Below are 26,853 nucleotides of genomic sequence, written 5' to 3' on the forward strand. Positions count from 1 at the left end.
ATTCATCGTCAATCTCAAAACCTGCTCTTCCCTCTTTATTCCCTATGTCAGGGTGTGAGGGAGTAACTCTGCAGAGTTACTTAAGCCATCAACATGGCTGGTCTCCTTGTTTATGCTCTATATAATGCCAACTTAACAATCCCATTGTCACAAACCTACACTGAACTGTAACTCTCACCTGGCTTACTGCCTATCTTTCATTTGGTCTACCTACTTCTAATCTTGCTCCTTTTCCAGTCCATCTTCCATATTCCTGCCAGAGTAATTTTTTTTTTTTTTTTTTTTTTTTTTTTAATAAAATGACTGTCGTCTTCTCCTGCTTAAACTCCTCTAGAATTTATTTTGTCTGGAGCATAAAGACTAAATTTTTTCTGTCTTAAAAATCTATCAACAATCTTACTCCCTCTATTGCCAACCTGGTCCCATATCACTTTTTATTGTTTCTAGTTTTTTTATTTTTCCATGTTATCTCTTGCAATTGGAATATTCTTCTATACATTTTACTTGCCTATTTCCAATTCATGCTTCAGTGTAACATTTCAACTTAAATGTTACTCACTCTGGGAAGTCTCTGATCATGGAGACTAGCTTTATTTCCCATTCTGTGTTTCCTGAAACATACACTTCTTATGTAGTATAATTATACTTTCTTGTTCAATTAAGTTCCTTGAGGACAGCAACTAAGTATATCTTACTCATTGTCTATTTATAACACCCACTACAGCATTTGGCACATTTCTAACACTTGAATTTCTTGAATTAAAACATTACTTCTAAACTTCATGGTATTCCAGCAAGATATGAACATATCACATCTGGGTTAAGCCCTGGGTTATTGCAGGTGAAGAGAAATAGCTGCAGTACTTAGATTCAGTTCCTGGATCTGCCTCTCTCTGTGCAACATTGGCCATATTACTTAACCTTTATCACTTCCTTCATATTTTAAAAGAGATAATACTGTACATTCCTCACACATTAGGCAAACAGATGAAACAAAATAATACAAAAGTGATTTGGAAGCCAAGGTACTAAACACTCAGAATAAAGTATGTCTAGTAGGCTAAGCAGCAAGCAGCTCTGGTTAATAGATTATCAGAAGAACAAAGTTACTCTATTTTGCCTATATTATGCCAAATAATATTTCATCTTAGCTTACATTTTTCACTTAAAGAAATAACTTTGCCAAAGAGGGCTCCCATTTTCTCAAAATTCTTCTAAGAGTGCTACAATTAACCCACAATGAAATGTACCACAGGGTGACCATGGCCAGAACAATCCCAGTTCTGTGCTGTCTTGGCTGACTTACTAGTTCCCTTTCCCACTTTCAAAAATGTTCCACTTTGGAAGATAAATGGTCACCTCAACTATTATTCTTTATGACCGGCTTAAGCTCATTTTATACATTCTAACAAATATTTGTCAAAACAAAGACTCACATTTTATATTTAAATTAAATATAGAAATACCTGAATTTTATGGCGCTATTTTAATTTCCTGAAACTTCCGTTTCTGTATAAATCCTTTACTTCTAGCTTGAATAATGATAACACTGCTTCTGATCTGTAAATAAACTTGTCTTTGATGTTTTGCAGACAGAAATGCTCTGTAGTGATTTTGCAAAACCACTGCTGCTTTTCTATATAGTAAAAACTGTTTTCTGGTTTGCCACGTCCTAAAATAATGCTGTAAAGTGATAGCAGCTCTTTTCTGCTGAACAAATCTTCTCCGATACACAGCCATCTGAAGGAAGAACTGAATCCGTAGGGCAGCACATTTCTGTGTTTCCAGTTTTCTTGTGACCATTCTACGAAAAGCTTTTTGAATTGTTACTGCAGCCCTACTTTGAGAATGATACTCTGCTTCCTGTGAACAAGCAAGGCCAGAAGCTTTGTACCACTCCTGAATCGTAACACCTTCACTTTGAACAGCTTCATACTGAGTTTTACTTCTGTAACAGCAGAGTGCAGATTGGTTAACAATGGCTGCCATCTTTTCCTCTGATACGTTTTTCAATTTTTGTCTAACTTTCATGCCTCTAAAAGCAGCCTGAATAGTTCGTACAGATTTCTGAACTGCTAAAATCTTTTCTTTCTGTTTTACTCTAATATACAACCTATAATAATTCTGTATAACCACAATTGCCGTTTTCTTTTTTTGATAATCAACTTTGGCCCTGTGCATTCGATAGAATGACTGAATTAGTGTGGCAGCCCGGTGCATATTTTGGATATCCCTTTGTACTTTAAAGCCTCTGTAGTAAGACTGTATACAAATAACTGCTTGGGTACGCACTGCAGTTAGTTTTCTGTATCTTCTTTGAATAGAAACTACTGTTGCTCTAAGGTGGAGATAATGCTTCCTTATTTTAAAGGCTTTACAATGCTTCTGAATAATAATGGCAGCCTGGTGCTGTTCCTGAATCTGTTTTTGTATGTTCATGTCCTGAAAACTTGCCTGAACACAAGTCTCTTTCTTAAGTTCATTGTGTTGAAGCGCTTTCTGTTTCTTTTATTTGCTCTATATTTTCTTGTATGATTTTTGTAGCCCACTGAAGCTTTTGGTAGAAACAATACTGCCTATGCATTCTGTATGTGCTTTGTATTATGATAGCAGCTTTGTGTTTTTCCCTTAAATGTTGTCTTGCTTTCATTCCTTTATATGCAGCCTGAATAACCACAGCAGAATGCCATTGTCTGATATAATTTTCTTTTTGCAATTTTGCAGCTCTATGTGTTCGATAATGTTGCTGAATTAGAATTGAGGCCTGTTTCCAAGTCTGAAATGTAACATATGTTCTGTGCATCCTGAAAGTAGCCTGAATGAGAACTGCAGCCCTTTGCATTTCTTGCAACTTCTTCTTTACCATCAGTCTTCTGTAAGATGACTGTACTATAATAGCTGCCTTTCGTAACTGCAAGAATTGGTGCAATTTATGTTTGGCACAAATGGTGGCTCGATATTTCCTCTGAACAAAAATAGTAGCTTTTTTGAGGGAAATGAATCTTCTCCTCACCAGTAATGATCTAAACCTACTCTGAATAAGGGTTGCAGAGGAATGCATACTCTTCAGATGTCTTCTAGTTTTCATACCCCTGAATGCAGCCTGAAGGATCACAGCAGAATGTCTTTGTCTGAGATAATGCTGCCTCTGCAGTTTTGCAGCTCTGTTTGCTTGGTATTGCTGTTGGATCACAACAGAGGCCTGTTTCAAAGCCTGATATCTCATATGTACTCTGTGCATTCTGAAAGTAGCCTGGATGAAAGTAGCAGCCCTGTGCAACTCTCGCATCTTTTTCCTTATCATCCATCTTCTGTATGATGACTGGATTTTAATAACTGCATTTTGTACCCGAAGGAACTGTAAGTGATGCTTTGTACAAAGATGTGCCCGATATTTTCTCTGAATCCAAACAGCAGTTTTCTTAAGAGACAGGAATCTTCTTCTCATCATTAGAGTTCTAAATCTCCTCTGAATGAGGGTTGCGGCTACATGCATCATTTTTAAATGTCTTCTAGCTTTCTTTCCCCTAAAAATAGCCTGAATATATATTACAGAATGCCTCAGTTTGTTATACCTTTGAAATTGTATGTTTCTTTCCTTCACTGCCCGGTATCTTTGCTGTATTGTTTTTGTTATTTTCTTTAACTTATTAAAATATGTTTGCTGTTTGTATCTTCTATAGTTTGACTGAATGAGTGTTGCTGCAATCTGCATCTTTCTAAGAGTCCATCTAACTCTTACTCCTCTAAAACTTGCCTGAAGGATTTTAACAGCTTTCAAAATTGTCAGGTACTTTTCACGCTGCATTTTACCTTGATAATATGCTCTAAATCTTACTTGAATAACAATAGCTGCTTTTCTCATTGTATGGTAACTTATTCTTGACTGATGCATTTTAAACATGGCTTTAATAAAAGTGGCTGCCCTGTGCATGTGTTGAATGTGTCTTCTAACTCTAATACCTCTATAAACAGATTGGATTTTAATTGCTGTCTTCTTCAAATTAAGATACTCCTTATGCTGACGGTGTGTAATTTTAATACCTCGATACCATCTCTGAATTGTAATAGCTGAAGCTCTATAGGTTGCATATTTCTTTTTGGTTTTGTAAGCTCTGTATTTAGACTGTATAGTGACTGCTGCTTTGTTGCAATCCTTTATTCTTTTTCTCACTTTCATACCACGATAAGCTGACTGTAAAGTTACTACAGCTGCTTTTGTTTTCAAATATAAGTGATGCTGTTCTCTTCCAATACTGTAAGCCTTATAATACTTTTGAATCAGAAGAGCAGCTTTTTTCATGACTTTCCACTTCTTTTGTTGCACATGCATTCTATAGTATGACTGTATGATGATAGCACATTTATGTTGCCTTTGAAGCTGTCTTCTCAGTGTTTTTCCCTTCCACATTGATTGAAGTATTAGTACCGCATGACGGAGTTCAATATACTCCATACGTTGCTTCCTTCCTGCAGTCCATGCTCTGAAATTTTGCTGGATGACTAATGCTGCTGTTTTAAACAATCTAAACTGCTTCTGGGCCTTGGCCATTCTAAAAGCAGACTGAATCTTCAAGGCAGCTTGATGTTCCCTTCTAATCTGTTTCCGAACCTTCCAGCCACGATAAGCAGACTGGAGGGAAACCACAGCTGCCTTTGTCTTCAAAAAATGTGTTCTTGTATCATGAAGGGTCTTGTACGCCCTGTACCATCTCTGAATCTTTATAATAGATTGAAGCACAGATTGATATTTTACCCTTTTATTATAGCCTCTAAAAGCAGACTGAATTTTAAGAGCAGCTATAGATTGTTGTTTGATTAGCTGACGTACTTTGTAACCTCTGTAAGCTGCTTGCAAGCAAGTAGCTGCTTTTTTGACTCGCAAGAAGTTCTTCCTCTGATTGACCTGTGCTTTGTATGCATGATAGTAATTCTGAATGACAATAATTGCTTTATACATTTTCAGGTAGTACTGCCGAGTCTTTCTCATTCTGAAATAAGACTGTAGTGAAATAACAGCTTTTCTTTGTAACCTCATCTGCTTTCGGACCAGGTATCCTCTAACAAAAGCTTGCAGTTTGATACAAGATTCCCGCATCTGCATATACTCTTCTCTCTTTTGTGTAGCTATTTTTTTGGAACGGTAACATTGCTGGATAAATAGTGCAGCTGCTCTTACATGCAAATATTGTTTACGTGTTTGTTTCATCTTAACAATTGACTGCAATTTTATTGTAGCATTTTTTAGACTCAAAAATTCCTTTTTAGAAACATAAGCACGATAATATGATTGAATCTTTATAACAGATGTGAGCATGTGAATATACATTTTCCTGGCTTGCATCCCTCTATATGCAGACTGTAGCACAATGACAGCGGAGCGTGTTTTCTGGTAAGATGCTAGAACTTTCCTGGCAAAAATGTAAGCTCGGAAATGAGTCTGAATTATAACAGCTGCTTTCTTCATCTTCTTATATTTCTGTAACTGTTGATGTTTTCTTATGTGTGCCTGCAATTTGATAATAGTCTTCTTAAGGTTTAAAAATTGAACTCTGTCTTGTCTCATTCTCCAGTATGACTGAATAACACAAGCAGCTCTAATTTGTCTACATAAATTATGAGCTTTCAGTCTCCTAAAAGCAGCTTGCAATTGAATGGCTGCAGCTCGTTTCTGCAAATAGTTGGTGCGCTCAATCTTTCCTTTCAGATATGCTTTGTAGTACTTCTGGATAGTTAGTATGGACTCTTTTTTTCTTTTATATAACTTTTGGGCTTGGAAACACCGAAATCTTTTCTGAATGACAATAACACAAGATCTGATATAAATATATTTCTGTAATTCTTTATGCATTCTATACCATGATTGTATGACAATAGCAGAATTTTCTTCTTTAGCTCGTTTCCTTAAATGCCATTCTCTAAAAGCTCTTTGCAATATTACTGTAGCTTTTACTTGTGATTGCATTTTACGTTGCTTCCATTTTCTGAACATAGATTGGATTATAAGAGATGATGATTTTAGCATTTCATATCTTTGTTGATCTTGTTTTCTTCTTAAATAAGCACGCCAATGCCTCTGAATTGTAACTGTAGCCCAAAGATATCGTTTATAAGATGTAACAGCAATTATCATTCTTATCCTAGATTGCAGGATGATTGAATAATATTTCAATTTCAGAAATCTTTTTCTAGTGGAATATCTCCTCCAATAACCCTGGAAAAGGTAAGAAAGGACACAAAGTTAAATAGGCATAGCTTCCTATATTTAACACTTTTGAAAATACTAATTTTCTAACATTCTGCTTAAAATAAATACACTGAATTAGAAAACTAATTATTTTTTGAGAGATAGTTGTCCCCTTGTTTTAGTTTAGTTTTACATTGAAATAGCTGTAGCCAATTCAGAAATCCATCCAAATCCTCATTATATTTATATACTGCATTTGTATTCCAGAGTCATAAGAAACATAAGCAAGTTAATGTTATATTAGAAGCAAAAGAGTCAAAATAAAACTATAGAAATATTCTTTGCTATCTATTGATTCTAAGTAATTTCCTATGAGTTTATTTCTGGGCCTTATATGGTGCCCTTATTTCAATGTTTCTAAGCTACCTTATGATGACTAGAAACTCTTTATGTGAAGGATCCTGCATCATCACATTACAGGCCTGATAATATAAATATAGGAGTTTAGGAATAAATGAACCAGATCACTCTCAGAGTCATTATTTTCATTAAGAATAAAATTACTTCCTTTTCCCAAATTTAGGAACTAGAAATACATGGCTTAAAAGTAGAATTCTAGCACGACTTGAGAAATGACAAAACTTTTGTCTTTTGAAAAGCCATGGTTACAATGGTTAACCCAACAATGTGTTGGCTCAACAAAAAGAGCTACAAACTCTCAAGCTAATTCCAGTTGCTGGTATCTAAAATGGTCCCAGGCTAATGGCAGTCAAGTTCTAGATGTTTTAGCAAGAAGACCATTCCTTTGTACAAATACTCCAAACATCGCTAAGATTGGGGTGGCATGGAGAGGTTGTTCTGTACTACATCTTACTTTTTCTCACATATAAGGAGAGTAATATAGGGACTGGGTACCTCACTCTCCTATAGCAGTATTGAGTTTACTTGCAGCTATGACTAGCCTAAGCATACCCATCCATGGGTGAGGAGACTTAAGGAAAACATGCACATCCCTTTTCCTGACCCTTTTCCTATATGTTTTATTGCCTTCTTTCTCTACTAAACATTACCTGAGGTTTTGTTTGTACTATTCAACCTGACAGGAAATGATTGTATACATATTGTTTCTCTTACCAAGAAGAGATGAACAACTAATTAAAATATTTATCCAACAGCAGTCAAACTTATTTGTACAAAAGTATTTTGAAAACAATGAACTCTACATAAAGTAGAGTTTTAAATTAGGGCAAAGTAAAGCAGTAATAGTACTCAGAAATGCAGATATGATTTTTCTTTTGAGCACCTACCCCCAACAGATATTTCTATGTAAAATCCTCAAAGTAAGAAATTGAAGAATGAGTGTGTACTGATTGTTTTATACTTCAATAATCACTTTTTCTAAATTACTATTACTACTCCATTACTGAAATGTTAATCAATGTTGATATAAAACATGGAAGATAAGATCATCTCCTCTCCTAACAGTTTTGCTTATTAAAATAACAATTTTTTCACCATTGTCATACAGTTCTTAAAAATAAATAGCTTTTACTAAGGAGCACATTACAAACAATTTTCTCACTTAATTCTCACAAAAATACAATAAGTTGGCATTCTTTCTTCACTCAAGGAAAGGAACACTAATGTTACAAAACTTTTGTGAAGTCCCACAGCAAATAAAATAATTGATATTAGGACCTAGATTATTACACCAAAATCAAGTGTTCTTTCTAGTCTACCACAGATATCTGTCGTAGGTTGATTACATTAATAGCCCAATTCTTCATCTCTCCCAGTAACTATAACCTGAGCCATACTTTGTTTTTCCTCTTACAAAAGAGTTTCTCTGCTTCAGATATGGGCACAGTCATGGAAATAATGCAGTAGAGCAGTGTAACTCAATCTCCAGTTTTCTGGTCAGAGGATGAAACAAGGCAGCCCTGAGGAACTAGAGGGTACTAGGGAGATGGCAGAGACTGGGGACCTCAGGGAAGCAATCTGATGACGTTGTTTATGAATTTCTAGGTTCACCACCAAGCTGTGCACAATGTGGATCTCAACCACAGTAGGCTATAGTCTTTAAGAACAGAATAAGATACAGATCACAATCTAGCTCTCAGACTGGCTTCTGGGTGTTACATAATGAAACTGATATGATACAAACATCACTGTTAAGGTTTTCAAAAAGGAACTGTCATTGAAGCTATGCCATGGAAGGCTGATGAGAACATATGGCCTGAACCCAATCGAGTGAACTAGCTGCTAAAACTAAAATATCAACATTCTCCATAGTATTTAAACAAAACATAGAGTCTCATAACATACAGAATTCATTAAAAATTATTTGACATACAACAGAAAAATTTCAACTCACACAGGAAAAGACAATCAATAGACGCCAGTGATGAGATGACAAAGATACTGGAATTGGAATTAACTGACAACGACTTTAGAGCAGATAAAGTAAAAATGCTACAAGTTGAAACTAATGGAAAGACATCAAAAATATGAGTAAGAAACAAGTGAGAATGGTAGAACTGAAAAGCACACTAACCAAAATGAAAATACACTGGTACGGTACAATAGCAGAATGGAGATGACAGCCAAGATGGCAAATATCTCAGCTATGTGGGCCAATTCTGTTGCAACAAGTCAATTCTGCTATTATAGTACAAAAGCAGCTCCCAAACAACACATAAACAAATAGTTGTAGTCATATTCTAAAAAATTCTATTTATAAAAACACATGGTAGGCCAAATTTGGCCTGCAGATATGTCAACCTCTGACCATGATAGACCATATTGCGGGTCACAAATGAAACATTATCAAATAGGAAAGAATTGAAATCACAGTATGTGCTCTGGTCATAATGGAATTGAACAAAAGTCACTAACAGAAAATAATAGGAAAATCTCCAAACATTTAGAAAGTAAATAACATATTCTGAAACTTTTAATCATAGAAAAAGACTCAAGAGAAATTAAAAACTATTTGAACTGAATGAAAAAAACATGATATCAAAATTTGTAGTATGTGGCTAAACCTGTACTTAGAAGAAAATTTATACCATTAGTGGGTTACATTAAAAGTGGAAGGACTCAAATCAGTTACTCAAGATTATACTTAAAGAAACTGTAGAAAGAAAAGCAAAATTAATCAAAACAAGAAATAATAAAGACTGAGCAGAGACCAATGAAGCCAAAGGGTTGTCCACTGAAAAGATCAAGAGAGTTAAAACTCTAGCAAGACTGACAAAGAAGAAAAGAGAAGATACAAATTATCAACATCAGGAATAAAAAAGGGAATATCACTTCAGGCTACCCAGGCATCAAAAGGATATTAAAGACATACTTTGTATATACATATGGTAAATTCAACAACTTGGATGAAATGCACCAATTCTTTGAAAATTAGAAACTGCCAAAACTCATCAAAAATAAATAGTTCTATACAAATTTAAAAAACAGAATCTGGCCAGGTGTAGTAGTTCACACCTGTACTCCTAGCACTTTAGGAGGCCAAGGCGAGAGGATCTCTTGAGCCCAGGAGTTCGAGACCAGTCTGGGCAATTTAGTGAGACCCTATCTCCACAAAAAATATAAAAATTAGTTGAGTGTGGTGGTACATGCCTGTAGTCTCAGCTACTTGGGAGGCTGAGGTGGGTTGATGGCTTGAGTCTAGGAGATTGAGGCTGCAGCAAGCGTGTTTGCACCACTGCGCTCTGGCCTGGGTGACAGAGCAAGACCCTGTCTCAAAAAAAAAAAAAAAAAAAGAAAAGAAAAGAAAATCCAGAGAAGAATAATGTTTGAGATGATGAATATGCTAATTGTCTTAATATGATCACTATACAGTATTTTTATCAAAACATCACTATGTGCTTTATGAATATGCACAATTATGTCAAGTAAAAAAAGAGGAAAAAAATAAAATAAAATAGAAACGTCCACTCTAAGATAGTATCACTAGTGAGTTTTTTAAAATGACTAAAGACAAAATAATACCAAATGTCAACAATCTCTTCCAGAAAACATAAAAGAACCCTGAAACTTCCCAACTCGTTACACAGATGCAAAACTCTTCAATAAAATACTAACAAGTGGAATTAATAAAATATCAACGCATATAAAAAAATACATCACTAATATTTGAATTTTATCCTTAGAATATAAGTTCACCGTAAGATTAGAAACCCAATAAATGTTAATATATCCATTGAAGTAGAAAAAGTATTTAATGAAACCCAAATCTATACGTGATAAAACTCTCAGTAAGCTAAGAAACAGAGACTCCTTCAACCTGATAAAGGGCATCTACAAGAAAACTACAGCCTATATCATACTTAATGTGTGAACAAGGCAAACATATTGAATCTTACCACTCCTGTTTAGCATCATACTGGAATTCTTAGCCAATAAAATAAGTGGGGAAAATAAAAAATAAAAAGAGTATTTAGATTGGAAAGAAAGGCAGACAACATGACTGTCTATGTAGAAAATCTCAAATAATCTAAAACAAAACAAACATAAAACGTTATAGAAGTAAGTGAGTTTTTTTTTTTAACAGGATTAATAGTTAACCCTGTTATATGTTAAAGGTTTAACACATAAAGATAAATGTTTATAAAAAATAAATGGGAACTGAAATTAAAAAGCAATATTATTTATAATAGCTCCAAAATAAATAAGATACTGAGGTATGAATCTAACAAAAAGCTGATGATGAACAACTCAAAGATCTAAATAAATGGAGATATATATCACCTTTATGAATCAGAATAATCAACATAGTAAAGTTATCAGGGCACCTCAAAATATCTGTAAATGTGATGCAATTTCAATCAAAATTTGGCAGTATTTTTTGAGGACATAGAAAAACTAACCTAAAACTTAAATGGAAAGACAAAGCAACTAGAAAATTCCAACTCATTTTGAAAAAAGAATAAAATTGGAAGAATCACAATATCCATTAAGGCTTACTACAAAGCTGCAGTAATCAAGAAACTGTGGTATTGGTGAAGGTATAGACACATGTACTAATGAAACAGAATACAGTCCAGACGATCAACACACATGTGACCAACTGATTTATGACAAAGGTACAAAGACATTTCAATGTGGAAAGAATAGTTTTTTACGACAAATAGTGTCGGAATAATTGGACATGTATATGTAAAAAAAGTGAACATTGACCTAACCCTTACCTTAGATGAGAACTAACACAAAATACATCATAGGTCAAAATTTAGAATGAAAAATTATAAAACTTTTAGAGTACTATGCTAAAAGCATAATCCATAAAAAAAGAAAAGTGATAATTGGATTCCATCAAAACGAAATACTTCTGCTGAACAAAAATCCCTGTTATGAGAATAAAAAGACAAACTGCAGATTGGGAGAAATCACGTGCAAATCACTAACAAAGAAGGAGGATTTACCTACTAGATATCCAGATTTCACCTACTGCCACAGTGTGAGGCTCAAAGATAGACAAATGGACCAACTGAATAGAAAGAAATACTAGAAACAGAATCACACATATAAGAATAGTTGATGTCTACTATACAAATAGAACAGGGTAGAGAACCCAGAAATAAAGTCACATATCTAAAACCACCTGATCTTTGATAGTTGACAATTACCAACAATGGGGAAAGGATATGCTATTCAATAAACAGTCAGTGCAGAAGATTAAAATTGGACCCTTTCCTTTCACCACATACAAAAAATTAACTGAAGATGGATTAAGGACTTAAATGTAAGACCCAAACCAATAAAAACCCTAGAAGAAAACCTAGGAAATGCCACTCCGGATATCAGCCTTGGGAAAGAATTTATAACAAAGTCCCCAAAAGCAATTGCAACAAAAACAATAATTGACAAATGGGACCTAATTAAAGAGCTTCTGCACAGCAAAATAAACTATCAACAGAATAAACAGACAACCTACAGAATGGAAGAAAATATTTGTGAACAATGTATCTAACAAAGGTCTAATATCCAGCATCTATAAGGAACTTAATTCAAAAAACAAATAACCCCACTAAAAAATGGGCAAAGGATATGGACCCCTCTCAAAGGAAGACACACATGCAGCCAACAAATCCATGAAAAAATGCCCATCATCACTAAACATCAAGAAAATGCAAATCAGAACCACAGAGAGATACCATCTCACCCATCAAGACGGCTGTTATTAAAAAGTCAAAAAAACAGATGCTGGCAAGGTTACAGAGAAAAGAGAACACTTATATACTGATGGCAGAAATGGAAATTAGTTCAGCTACTGTGAAAATCAATTTGGAGATTTCTCAAAGAACTTAAAAGAGAACTTCCATTTGATCCAGCAAACCCACTACTGGGTATATACCCAAAGGAAAAGAAATCATTCTACCAAAAAGATACATGGATCCACATGTTCATCGCAGAACTATTCACAATAGCGAAGACTTGGAATCAACCAAGATGCCCATCAACAGTGGACTGGATAAAGAAAATGTGGTACATACACACTATGGAGACATACATGCGGCCAACAATCATATGAAAAAAGGTCAACATCACTGATGATTAGAGAAATGCAAATCAAAACCACGATAAGATACTATCTCACACCAATCATAATGGCTATTACTAAAAAGTGAAAAAGTCAGATGCTGGCGAGGTTGTAGAGAAAAAGGAATGCTTATACACTGTTGGTGGGAGTGTAAATTAGCTCAACCATTGTGGAAGACAGTGTGGCGATTCCTCAAAGCCCTAAAAACAGAAATACTATTCAACCCAGCAATCCCATTAATGGGTATTTACCCAAAGGAATATAAATTTTTCAATCATAAAGAAGCATGCATGATGTTCACTGCAGCAATATTCACAATAGTAAAGACATGGAATCAACCTAACTGTCCATCAATGACAGACTGGATAAAGAAAATGTGGTACATACACAATCGTGGAATACTATGCAGCCATAAGAAAGAATGAAATCATGCCCTTTGCAGGGACATGGATGGAGCTGGAGGTCATTATCCTTAGCAAACTAACATGGGAACAGAAAACCAAATACTGCACGTTCTCACTTATAAGTGGGAGCTAAACAATGAGAAAACATGGACACATAGAGGGAAACACACACTGGGGCCTATTGGAGGGTGAAGGGTGGGAGGAGGGAAAGGATCAGGAAAAATAATGAATGGGTACTAGGCTTAATACTTGGGTGACAAAATAATCTGTACAACAAACCCCCATGACACAAGTCTAACTATATAACTGTGAAAAAAAATAAATTGGACCCCCCAAATCACTAAGCTTAAAGAAAAACTCAAGCTGGAAACTGTTTAAGGCAAACTTGTCTCCCATTCTATTCAGCTATCCCTATGCTCACTGAGGTAAATGCATATCTGATGCCTCCTTTAGAAAGGCTAATCAGAAATTCGAAAGAATACAACTGTTTGTCTCTCACCTATCTGACCTGGAAGCCCTCTCCCTGTTTCGGATCTTCCTGCGTTTGTTTCAAGTTATCCTGACTTTCCAGACTAAACCAATGTACTTCTTACATATATTGATTGATGTCTCATGTCTCCCTAAAATGTGTAAAACCAAGCTGTGCCCCGACCACCTTGGGCACATGTCAGGACTTCCTGATGCAGTGTAATGGGTACACATCCTCAACTTTGGCAAAGTAAACTTTCTAAATTAACTGAAATCTGACTCAAATTTTGGGGTTCATATAACAAACCTGTACATGTACACCTAAACCTAAAATAAAAGGTAATTTTCAAAAAAAAGGAAATGTAGCACATAAGCACCATGGAATACTATGCAGCCATAAAAAAAGAAAGAAAGAAAGAAATTATGTCCTTTGCAGTAATGTGCATGCAGCTGGAGGCCATTATCCTAAGTGAGGTAACACAGGAACAGAAAGTCAAATATCACATATTCTCACTTATAAGTGGGAGCTAAACACTGAATACATATGGACACAAAGATGGGAAAAACAGACACTGGGACTGCTTGATGAGGGCAAGTCAGGCGGAAGTATGGGTTGGAAGACTATCAGGTACTGTGTTCAATACCTGGGTGACAGGATCATTTGTACACTAAGGCTTAGTGACATGCAATTTACCCATGTAACCTATCTGCTCACATATCCCCAGAATCTAAAATAGAAGTAGAAGAAACAAAAAAAGAATATATAATGTATACTGAAGGTACCATGGCAACAGGGCAAGAATGGTAATTTCAGTAAAACATGTTGAAACAACTGGATATCCATATATTTTTTAAATATCTTCTCAAACAAATCATCTAAAAATTAATTTTAGGTGAGATCAAAATGAGGAAAACAAAACATTCGTGCTTCTAGAGTATAATGTAGACATACATCTACAAGGCCTTAAGATAAAGAAGATCAAGAAACACTCCTTAAATAGTACACAAAAAACACTAACCATAAAAGAAAAACAAGAAATTTCATTAGTAAGATATAAAACAATAAGTTATAGCTTGGGAGAAGATACAACACACATATCAAATAGAGGCCTAATAACGATCATAGTATAAAGCTCTTTTATAAATTCACAAGAAGGCAAACAAACTAAAACAGTTTTAAAAGATGCTCAAAATAATACTTCACAAAAGATTTCCAAAATGGAAAAGTTGTTCAACATCGTTAATGAAGAAAAATCAAATTAAAATTACTCTGAATACTACTACATAATCACCAGAATGGCTAAAATTAAAAAGACAATTTCCAAATGTTCATGTAGACATGGAGTCATGTGAATGGTCATAAACACCTGGCGGGTTTAAATCTTTGCAAGTACTTTAAACAACTCTTGGGCAGTGTCTACTAAAGTTGAAATACATATAGGCATATCTCAAAGATAGAGCAGGTTCAGTTCCAGATCACCACAATAAAGCAAATATTACAATAAAGTGAGTCACACAAATTTTTTGGTTTCCCAATACATACTGAAGTCATCTTTACACTATACTGCAGTCTATTAAGTGTGCAAAAGCATGATGTCTAAAAAGCTACAATATACATACCTAAATTTTAAAATACTAAATTGCTAAAAAATGCTAAGAACCATGTGAGCCTTCAGCAAATTGTAATCTTTTTGATAGTGGAGGGTCTTACCTTAATGTTGATGGTTGCTGACTGATCAGAATGGTAGTTGTTGAAGATGGCTTTGGCAATTTTTTTAAAAATAAGACAACAATGAAGTTTGCTGCATTGATTGACTTCTTATTCAGAAAAGACAGCTCCATAGCATGCAATGCCACTTATTAGCATTTTACCCAGAGTAGAGATTCTTTTAAAATTGGGGTCAATCCTCCCAAAGCCTGCTGCTGCTTTATCAACTAAATTTATATACTGTTTTAAATTTTACAAAAAGTAGATTTGTGTGTGTGTGTGTTAACGGTTAGGGTCTCACTGTGTCACCCAGGCTGGAGTGCAGTGGTGCAATTATGGCTCACTGCTGCCTTGAACTTCCAGGCTCAAGGGATCCTCCCACCTCAGCCTCCTGAGTGAGTAGCTGGGACTACGGGTGTGTGCCCCCACACTTGGCTAGTTATTTTATTTATTTTTTGAGACGGAGTCTCGCTCTGTCTCCCAGGCTGAAGTGCAATGATGTGATCTTGGCTCACTGCAACCCCCGCCTCTCAGGTTCAAGTGATTCTCCTGTCTCAGCCTCCCAAGTAGCTGGGATTACAGGCATGCACCCCCATGCCTGGCTAATTTCTGTATTTTTAGTGGAGACAGGGTTTCTCCATGTTGGCCAGGCTGGTCTCAAACTCCTTACCTCACATGATCTGCCTGCCTCAGCCTCCCAAAGTGCTTGGGATTACAGGCATGAGCCATCATGCCCAGCTTATTTTTATTTTTAAATGGGGTCTCACTTTGTTGCCCAGGCTGATCTCGAACTCTTAGCCTCAAGCCATCCTCCCACCTTAGCCTCCCAAGTTGTTGAGATTATAGGAATGAGCTACCACATTTGGCTACCAGGAGTAGATCCCATTTCAAGAAACCACTGTTTGCTCATCTGTAAGAAGCAACTCCTCATCTGTTCAACTTATATCATGAGATTGCTGCAATTCAGCACACCTTCAGTCACCACTTCTAATTCTAGTTCTCTTGCTATTTCTACCACATCCACAATTACTTCCTCCAATGAAATCTTTAACCAATCAAAGTCACCCACGAAAGTTGGTTGGAATCAACTTGTTCCAAACTCCTGTTAATGTTGATATTTTGACCTCCTCCTATGAATCATGAATGTTTTTGATGGCATCTAAAATGATGAATCCTTTCCAGTAGGTTTTCAATTAACTTTACCCAGATCCATCAAAGGAATCACTATACATTGCAGCCATAGCCTTACAAAAATGTGTTTCTTAAATAATACGACTTAAAACTCAAATTAATTTTTATCCATGTACTGCAGAATAGATGTTGTGTTAGCAGGCATGAAAACAACATTCCTCTGCTTGTCCACGTCCATGACCAGGGGCACTGTCAATGAACAGTAATATTTTAAAAGAAATCTTCTTTTCTGTGTAGTAGGTCTCAACAATGGACTTAGAATATTCAGTAAACCCTGCTATAAACAAATGTACTGTCATCCAGACTTTGTTGTTCCATTTATAGTGTACAGTCAGAGTATATTTAGCATAATTCTTAAGGATCCTAGGATTTTCAGAAGGATAAATAAGCATTGGCTTCAACTTAAAGCCACCAGTTGCATTAGCCCCTAACAAGAGAGTAAATTTCTCCTTTGAATCTTTGAAGCTAGAAATTGATTTCCCCTTTCTAGAAGCAAAAGTCTTAGATGGCATCTTCTTTTAATAGAAGTCTGTTTTGTCTTCTGAAAACTTTTGTTTAGTGTAGCCACTTTTATTAATGATCTTAGCCAGATCCTCTGAATAACTTGCTGCAGCTTCTACATCAGCACTTGCTGCTTTACCTTGCACTTTTATGTTATGGGAACAGCTTATTTCCTTAAACCTCATGAACCATTCTCTACTAACTTCAAAATTTTTGCAGCTTCCTTACTTCTGTCAGCCTTTGTAGAACTGAGTTTGGGCCTTCTCTGGATTAGGCTTTGGCTTATGGGAATGTTGTGGCTGGTTTCATCTTCTATCTAGATCACTCACACTTCCTATCAAAGATCATTAATCTCAGATTACCATAATAGATGTAGTCCTAATGAAAAAGTTGGAAATATTGTGAGAATTACCAAAATACGACACAAACACAAAGTGAGCATATCCTGTTGGAAAAAATGTTGACAGACTTACTTAACACAGGTTCCCACAAACCTTCAATTCGTAAAACACTCAATAGTTGCAAAGCACAATAATGCAAAGAGCAATAAAACAAGGTATGCCTATATGCCTTAAGAACAATTGTACTCCTAGTACAATTGAAGAGACTGAACACATTTCACACCAAAAGACATGTTCATAATACCTTTAATCATAATGGCTCAAAACTGGAAAGCCAAATGTTCATCAAAAATAGAGCAGATTAAGTATAGTGCAGAATACGAAATAAAAAAATTAAACCATGGCTATACTCAACAACGCTGATAAATCTCAAAAAATGTAATAATATCACATCAAAGAATTTATATGGTTTGAACTCATCTGTAACAATTCAAAAAGTAAGCAAAACTAAATTATTATGTTTAAAGAAAACACTTAGGAAAATGGTATGATTAGCATAATGGTTAGCTTGAGCTGGGATGGGAGAGTTAATTGAAAAATGCCTTTTGCTACACTGGCAATATTCCATTTCTTGATCTAGGTGGTTTTACATTGGTATTCATTTTGTGAAAATCATTAGGCTCTATATTTTATTTGGGGTAATTTTCTATGTGTAATATTTTACATTTTAAAAAAAGGTTTAAAAAGACAACTGTTTAAGTCGGAGAACCCCTCATTTATCAATAATGGTAGCCAGACACAAAAACTTTCAAATTTATAAATCAGATACATTGACGGGGTGGTTTCAATGGCATTTATAGTCAATTTAAATAATGCACATCTCTCATGTTATTAAAATATAATTTAATATAAAAAAACTAATTTACATAGATGTAAAGACTATATTATCTAAACTCAATATTAAATATTTTTTCCTAAAAAGAAAAATAATATAGGTATTCTACAGAATAATTATAAGCACTATTTCTGTTACATGCCAACTAAGTGGATTAGAGAGAAAAATGTGTACAGTTGTCCCAAAGAGAAGTTTCCAGGACTCATAGCAAAGATAAAAAAGGACCTGGTTGGTTATGTGGATATATAAAGTAGAATGGTTGAGTATGCCAGCATGTCCCATAGAGTAGAAGATGCAACAAAGAAGACAGCAAGAGGTATGGAATTAGAATGTTTGCTTTTTCACAGCAAATGCATTTTAATTATGTTTCAGCCTTCTGCTGAGCACCATAACGAGCTTTCGGGTAGCAAATATTTGTTAAATTAAGTATTAGATAAAGAATCCTAAAATATAATCATTGAAAACTTCATCACATTTTGCCTTCTTACTTAAAAAAAATCATGGAAAGTTTTTAAATTCAAAAATTAGTCCAGGATACTATACCTGAATAAGTGATGCTGCTTTATTTTGAACTTTTTCCAGCTTTTCCTTTTTTAATATTAATAATTTTCTCTGTGCTAAGACTCTTCGCCAGTATTTCTGAATGATGAGTGCCGCATTAACTCTTTTTCTCATTCTTTGTTTTGCTAGAAAATTGATTACAGCTGATTGAATAATTCTTGCAGCTTTATCTCTCTCCTAAAATAAAAAGTCAACAAATGTAAGTTAAACACTCGCTTAAGACCTTAAATTATTCTCTGTAAGATAATCATATGTTAAACACCAATCAAATTGATCCTGGAAATAAAACACCCCCACGCTTCTTGTGTTCATCTTTGGAGTACTGATAATTCCAGGCATGTCGAAAGGGCTAATAGGTGGGCTTGCAGATATGTTTGTATGATGAAACAAAGATTCCTAAGAAATAGTCTAAGATAAAGATCAGACATGTTTAATCTATCACAGATCCTCAGTAATCAAGATAAAGGCTATTTAAAGTGTAATGTGGTATGTTTCTCAGATTTGGGTCCACTAGATTCAGGATTGACTTTTAGGAAAGGGGTGGATTGTATGAAAAAAAATGTGTTAGAGAATTGTAACAATTTCAACAAAGCAAAACACTAAAGGGGAGAAACAAAATACCTCCTCCTGTAGCACAGAATATATTGTGGTCTTAGGCCATACAAGCTCAAGAAAAAGAGTATAGTTTGGGTTATGAAAAGTGGTATCTGAGATGCCCAACACTTGTGGTCAAAGAGGAGCCTATTGCTCCCTAGTTATGTTAGAGAGCAATACCCCCCATATCTCATTTGTTACTTCTGATAATACATTGCTGTAAATAATAACATATTCTATGTCCAGCACCATTCTGAACACTTCACGAATAATCTATTTAAATCTCACAACCAACACCCTAAGAACAAATGAGCAAATACTACTCTTATGATCAGTAGACAACTGAGGCAATGAGGTTAAGTAGCTTGTTAGCTTATTGGCATTACAGTCAGGATATGAACCAGGCAGTTTGGCTTTAAAGTAACTTTGCTATACTGTCCAACACTAGATTTCTCAATTTACTTCACTGGAATCGGAGACTAGAAAATGAACTATTTCCTCTGGTAGGAAGGAATAACTTATGGAAGAGATGTTTGGCAGCTATTTGTGTTGCTGTCTGGGACAGTCCACCATGCAAGGGTAGGCTCTACACAGAGATGAGCTATAATTCCAATTATTAATTAATAACAATCAGTGGATGGTATCTGTGCATGAAAATTATACAATAGGTGAAACAACTATGGAAATAATCAAATTGTTATTTTTACATATAAAAAAGGTGACCAATAGATTGAAACATAAATACTAAGGAATGGTAAGGGCTACATATTGGATCATTCCTCTGGGGAGAAAGAGTAGACAATTCTAAAATCAGGCTAGGGGAATTATGTGTTTAACAAGTTGATTAAGTCATCTAACACCATTGTCAATGCCCTTCTGAAACCTATGGCCTTTAGGGATGTAGAGGCTCAAGTTAAAAACATACCCCATTAGAGTAAATAAATAAATACATAAATAAGTAAAATTTTCAAATGTTGCAGTTCAGAAGTATATTGCATTTGAGTTAAAAGTTTTAAAGGTCAGGGCATTCACGGACAAAAAAGCTAAAGTAAATTGTAACTTATCTCAGTTTTTAGATCATCTCTATAGAACTAAATTACAACCTTACATGCCATTAGAGAAGTTAAAGACGGAAAGTAAATAAATTAGAAGAGGCAAATATATTACCAAATTTAGCAAGTATTTGAAAATTACATATACTGATGATAAAAGTTTCCATGCCTGTCATCATTGACCCTTTTTAATCAGACTGGTGTTGAGTCAGCCAGGTACCAGCTTATTTCTTTCATCTTGCCTCATATATATAGGGCCAAATTCTAGGACTTCTTTTGCTTTGGAGTTTATGGCTATTTGTTGACAGAAAGAACTGAAAGCTGTAATGTACCAGGGGATGCTTCAATAATTCATCAGGTAATTTTAGTTACTTGTCAAAGTTTCTTTGTCACTATAAAAGTTTCAGCCACTCCATTATTAATAGATTCATATGAATTATATCATAAAAGCAAAATATAAAACCTGAAAAATAGCTATCTCAAGTTAATATGTTTAGTAGCTTGTAATAACATAGGGAGCCTGCTGCTTAATGTTCTAAATAGAAAATGGAAAGATATAATTGGATGTGAGGTAATTGTATAAAAGAGGGAGTATGGTCACCAAGAGAAAGGAGAGAAGCAGTGGTCTGACTGGGTACAAGAAGTTTAACCATTAAGTATAGAAATTTCTCTTAATTTAGTCCTTCAAAAATCGGAAACTTCTACTATTTGCATTAAGGAAATAAACCAAGAAAAGGGATCTCACCAGCAAAAAGTTAGGAAAATTCTACAGTTAATATCAGACTAAGACCGGGTGCAGTGGCTCATGCATGTAATCCCAGCACTGTGGGAGACAGAGTCAGGCAGATCACTTAAGGCCAGGAGTTTGAGACCACTTAGGCAATGCGGTGAAATCCTGTCTCTACAAAAAAAAAAACACAAAAATTAGCTGGGCGTGGTGGCATGCACCTATAATCCCAACTACTCAGGAGGCTGTGGCACAAGAATGGCTTGAACCCAAGAGGCAAAATCTGAAGTGAGCCAAGATCGCACTATTGCATTCCTGCCTGGGTGACAGAGTGAGACCTTGTCTCCAAAAGAAAAAAAAAATCTAATTAATATAAGGCTATCTTAAGCAGAAAATAAAAGCAGAATACATATATATCTATCTCTTGTAATTCTAAAACTCTCATTTAATGCAATATACAATAGGTGAATCAAATAGCTTGAGGACTGGCCAGGGGAGACACTTCCCTGACCTCTTCCAATACCTGTGGAAGTATTGGAAGCTTCTAGGGGAACTGCTTTAAGAAAGTTTTCAGGAAGTTATTCTCCAAGTGATATGTAGGCAGGGAGGCAGATCCTGAGTTTAGGGGCACTATAGGGCACCAGAGCATGTATAGTAGCAGAAAAGACCGTTTGTGAGTATTAAGACCCTGCCTATTTCCCAAACTTTACTGTGAAGAGTTTGAGTAGGGGAAAAGAAAATTATTTCAATTAGTCTTATTTCCAAGTCTGGTGTGATATGAAAAAACATATATTGTGTTTAAAAGTTGTCAAAATTTAGTTGTTTTACACAGCTACCAAGAACTTTATCATAGATGCATTATATTTCAAAGTTGAGAAGGAATATTAGGTGGAATGTATTTCTGAAATATTTATGATAAATTTTACTAGGCATGGATGCTTATTTTATTTTATTTTTTTGGTTTTTCCAAATAAATAAATACAATATTAGTTAGTAGATGGAATAGGGAGATGAAAACATTGAAATAGTTTATTCAACTTGATCAAGGAGACCATGTATTAGATTATTAAAATAACAATTTTCTCAGAACTTATGAAAAAAATGTTTTACATTAATGAAATTTTTGTATTATTGGGGTCACAAAGGGAAACAACAAATAACATCTCTATTCTCATGCCCAGAACCTAACATTTTGAAAAATTAATAGCAGAAACCAAAATACCACTTTTAAAACTAATAAAGGATAAAGTAGAAGACAGCTTCATGGCAAACAAACTAAGCTTACTAGTTAAATCACAAAATCAGACACTTGATGCTCAGGCCCAGGCAGCACTAGTTGAGGTCAAGCTTCACACGGCACCGATTAAAAAATTAATGGAAAGCTCCTTCTCTCTAGAGGCAGGTTAGATTCCAACAGGAGGAAAGGAAGAACGGAGTCAAGCATCCCTATGTATTCCTCACAAATTTAAAAAGCAGATTAAGTTATTCCTCTTCCCTTCTTGGAACAGACTAAGTGAAGGGGTGGACAGAGACTGGAAGATATATCAAATGAAGAGAATATTAGCAATTAGGGAGAAATACTCATACCTCCCCAACCCAAAATACATATACACAATTCATTAAATTTATCTTAATAATGCCATACATCAGTAAAATGTAAAATCATATCAAAAATCAATCAACTGATATCTTAAAAAGTAGAATTCACACTACAGTGGTTTTATATTCTAGGAGTACCTGATGGCGTTTGAGATCTGTTTTTAGTTTATATTTTCTCCACGTTGTTTGTATGAGTCGAGCAGCTCTTATTTCTTTACGAAGATCCAAAAGCCTTGCACAAAGAAATGACAAATAGGTAATAACCACCTAAAAAAAAAAACCCACAGAAGATAAAAACAGAATATCAACAGAGAATATAGTACTTACTATCATCTTCAGAGACTTTTATTATTGAATTAATAATTAAGAAACTCTTCTTTTACTTACCTTTTCATCTGGAATTGTATTTGACATATCTGAATGATTAATCATAGCAGGTATTCCACCAAGGTCTCTAACTGCAGACCTAACCAAATGAAAATTTTTCTTTTCATTTTCTAGGAGCTCTTTGTATAGTTCTGAAGTATTTTCTATTATGCAGGAGGAAAGGAGAAATTAGACAGTCGTAGCTTCAAATCAGACATGGCAAAGAATTGGAAAAGTAACAAAAAGGGACTAACCATGATCAAATGCTTTAAGAGACATATCCAGAGAACTGTCATCAGATTCAGATGATGAATTTAATACCACTGAACCAGTTTGTGTACATTCCACAGTTTGAGTAGTACGTTGACATATAGCATCAAATGGCACATAGCAAGGATGGTAATGGTGGATCAGGTAACATAACACACGGCCGTCTGAGAAAGACACTGTAAAATTCTCCACCTGATTGAAAATGCCAGAAAAACAATTAACCACATTTAGAAAGTAATATAGACACAATGGTTTGCAGAATACCTGTGAATGGTAGAGGCAGGGACTGGAGTGACAAATCTACACGGCATGTAATGGCAAGGTTGACTGTTAACCTCTAAATTTTAAAAGCAAGGAATAAAACAGAGTGTCCCCTAGAACCTTATGTGAGATCATGGCACATCCAACACGTTGATTTCAGATTTTTTTTTTTTTTTTTTTTTTTTGAGACGGAGTCTTGCTCTGTCCTCCAGGCTGGAGTGCAGTGGCAGGATCTCGGCTCACTGCGAGCTCCGCCTCCCGGGTTCACGCCATTCTCCTGCCTCAGCCTCCCGAGTAGCTGGGACTACAGGCGCCCGCCACCTCGCCCGGGTAGTTTTTTGTATTTTAGTAGAGACGGAGTTTCACCGTGTTAGCCAGGATGGTCTCGATCTCTTGACCTCGTGATCCGCCCGCCTCGGCCTCCCAAAGTGCTGGGATTACAGGCTTGAGCCACCGCGCCCGGCCTTGATTTCAGACTTCTAAGCTCTGGAACTGTGAGAGAGTAAATTTCTACCTTAAGCCACCTAGTTTGTAGTAATTTGCTATGGTAGTCTTAGGAAACTACAACAACAAGCAATGAGAGTGGATTCTCATTATTTGTGAAAACTAAATTGTGAATACTGAACCATTGCACAGAGGAGAAATATAAGGTTAGTGTCCTGTGAGCCTCTGGTTATAATATGTTTATCAACCAATCCACACATAACCTTGTTTTACATGTGTTTCTGATCCAATAACACTAACTCATGGCCAACAGCATTATAATTCATGCCTGCATTAAAATTAGTTAGCGCATATATTTTCTGTATATGGCACATCACAGTCTTCTCCTAAGAACACTAGACAGGGCTTCATTACTACAGTTGAAGGCCATTTTAAACAGGGAACTCACCAACAAAAAGCACAAAAATGCAAAAAAGCACAATACTAAACAGGTCCTGAAAAGGATGCTTTTTTACAGTATAAGAGCTGAAACAAAAAGACAGAGCACCACCTTGTTTGACATCAGCTAGCAACGAGTGCCTAGGCATTCACACACATCAATGAATGACCACAAAATACTGCAACTACTAATTCTGGCATTAAAAAGAAATTTTAGCTAGTATGCAAATTCCAAATATGGAATTAATATTGATGATCAACTTTGTCTCTCTAGTATTCAGTTAAAACATAGAAGATTATCCATATGTTTAACAATTTTTCTACCAGTAACTTCTTGGTATAACCATATTGCAAGGTTTACCATATTGAGTTACACATACCCTGTATCACTGTTCCTGTCTTATATTTGTTACCAGATAGTTCATCCATGTGTTTAGGGGAATTTTTTTTTATATATTTACACTAAGAAGTATACTTCATACAGAAATATAGTGTCAACCTAACAAATGATTATAGAGAGACTCAAATTTTGTTCTCCTTCTTCTACCTAGTGGTAAGTTCTTAGTTGTCCCTTTCTGCATGTGGGCTTATTTGAATTGACCTTTATAATAATGATATGATCCTTTTATGTGCCAGTTCTACACAAGCATCTTCTACTAAGACTTCCATCTAGGGCATATTTTTCTTTTCTTAGTGATAAAATTATCATGTATCATACAATTGGTGACAGATTAGATGAAATACGGTATATGATAATACATTCACTCATTTGAGGGAAAGTTTGCTTACAGTACAGATGAATTAAGAAAGTCAAGAAAAGACTTTATGCATTAAGTTTAAGTGACTTTCATCAAAATTTATTAAAATATATTGGATTAAAACAAAAACAAAGAAACTTACCTTTTTATTATAGAAGGCACAAACAGCATTTACCCAATCCATCAATAACTTTATGTTTTCACTGTATTGTTCGAAAGAACCACTATCCCTTTTGCCTTTTTTCTTATTAATAAGAGCATCATCAGAATGGCATGATAGTAGAGATATTGTTTTCTTTATACTCTTTGTGTGTTTTAGAAAGGCAATTTCTTCCTTTAATTGATCTAAGTTAAGGGAAATATCCACCTAAAACAAACACAAAAAAAGATAAATACTGTCATATTTTCCATATATTATTTTTAACCCAGAGAAATCAAAGTAATTGTCTTCTACTTAGAGAAACTGTAGAAGATTTTTTAAACCAGAAAGTTAAAAAAATCAAAGAAAATAAAGTGGCTGAAATGGATATTTTAGTACAATACAGTCACTTTTTTTTCCCCCAAAGGCAAACACCATCTACACTGAAGTGATAACATGTTCAGTGGTTAAGAACATGGGATTTGGGACCACATGGGATTTATCAATGATGTAAACTGTAGTTTCAGTTTCCTCACCGGAGAGGTAGACATAACACCTACTTTGCAGGTGTGGTGAAGATTAGATTGAAATATATATATATAGCGTTTATCAGTTACTGGGACAAAATAAACCTTATTAAATGATGGTTGTTGTTATTCTTTATTCGATTCAAATTGTTTTTACAAATCAGTAATCAAAAATTGATAAGAAGTACAAGATGTACTAAATGTATAATACCTGAAAAGCAAATGCTATTTTCCAAAGCAACCTTAGAGTTTTTTCTCTGTGCCTATCCACAATATCCTTAGATAGAATTGTATTTCCTATAAAAGAAAAGGTTGTCCATTAGCATAATGTACGCACATATCCATATTCAGTGAGAAGAATAAGTTTTAACTCTACTCAGTTTTTACCATGCTCATCACTTAATTCAATTCCTCGTGATTTAAGAACTTGGAGAACAATGTCAACATTATGCATCTTTTGAAGACGACTTATTGCCGGAATCCTGAGTTTCTTTGAGAGACTCCAGTTCTGTGTGAGAAGTTCCATGGTTCGCCTGGCAGTAATAAAATATTCAGATGAAATTATTATAAAAATATATATGAAAAAAATCATTCATTGAAATATAGTTATTTCCCACATAAACCCCAACAGTTACAGGGCTTTATGACCAGAAAGACTTCAAAAAACTATCTCAAAACTCTGTTGCCCCATAGTTGGCAAGTAGGTTCTTATTTTAAGTTTGGGATTGAAGTGTGTGAACAGATGATAAGAAAAGAAGACATACACAGATAAATGCACACATGAACAAAATAATAGGGCTCTACAGAGAAGAGAAAGAAGAAAGGAAAGGAAAGAGAGGAGAGGGATGTAGAGCAGAGAGGAAGCACAT

General features: G+C 35.1%; 1 protein-coding gene across 1 annotated transcript in view; it reads right to left on the reverse strand.

The window, feature by feature from the left end:
• Window positions 1-26,853, reverse strand: part of ASPM (assembly factor for spindle microtubules) — a 62,943-nt gene that overhangs the window by 15,008 nt on the left and 21,082 nt on the right. The window contains exons 11-18 of the mRNA XM_017864634.1: window positions 26,372-26,517; window positions 26,196-26,281; window positions 25,461-25,685; window positions 23,402-23,609; window positions 23,169-23,311; window positions 22,920-23,048; window positions 18,792-18,986; window positions 1,467-6,214 (exon numbers count right to left, since the gene is read on the reverse strand). Of these exons, the coding sequence (XP_017720123.1) occupies window positions 2,480-6,214; window positions 18,792-18,986; window positions 22,920-23,048; window positions 23,169-23,311; window positions 23,402-23,609; window positions 25,461-25,685; window positions 26,196-26,281; window positions 26,372-26,517 (4,867 nt within the window). The 3' untranslated portion in view covers window positions 1,467-2,479. The remainder of the gene's footprint in view (window positions 1-1,466; window positions 6,215-18,791; window positions 18,987-22,919; window positions 23,049-23,168; window positions 23,312-23,401; window positions 23,610-25,460; window positions 25,686-26,195; window positions 26,282-26,371; window positions 26,518-26,853) is intronic.

Source organism: Rhinopithecus bieti, unplaced genomic scaffold, assembly GCF_001698545.2.
Source record: "Rhinopithecus bieti isolate Rb0 unplaced genomic scaffold, ASM169854v2 scaffold_74548, whole genome shotgun sequence".
In the NCBI taxonomy this organism is placed as follows: domain Eukaryota; kingdom Metazoa; phylum Chordata; class Mammalia; order Primates; family Cercopithecidae; genus Rhinopithecus; species Rhinopithecus bieti.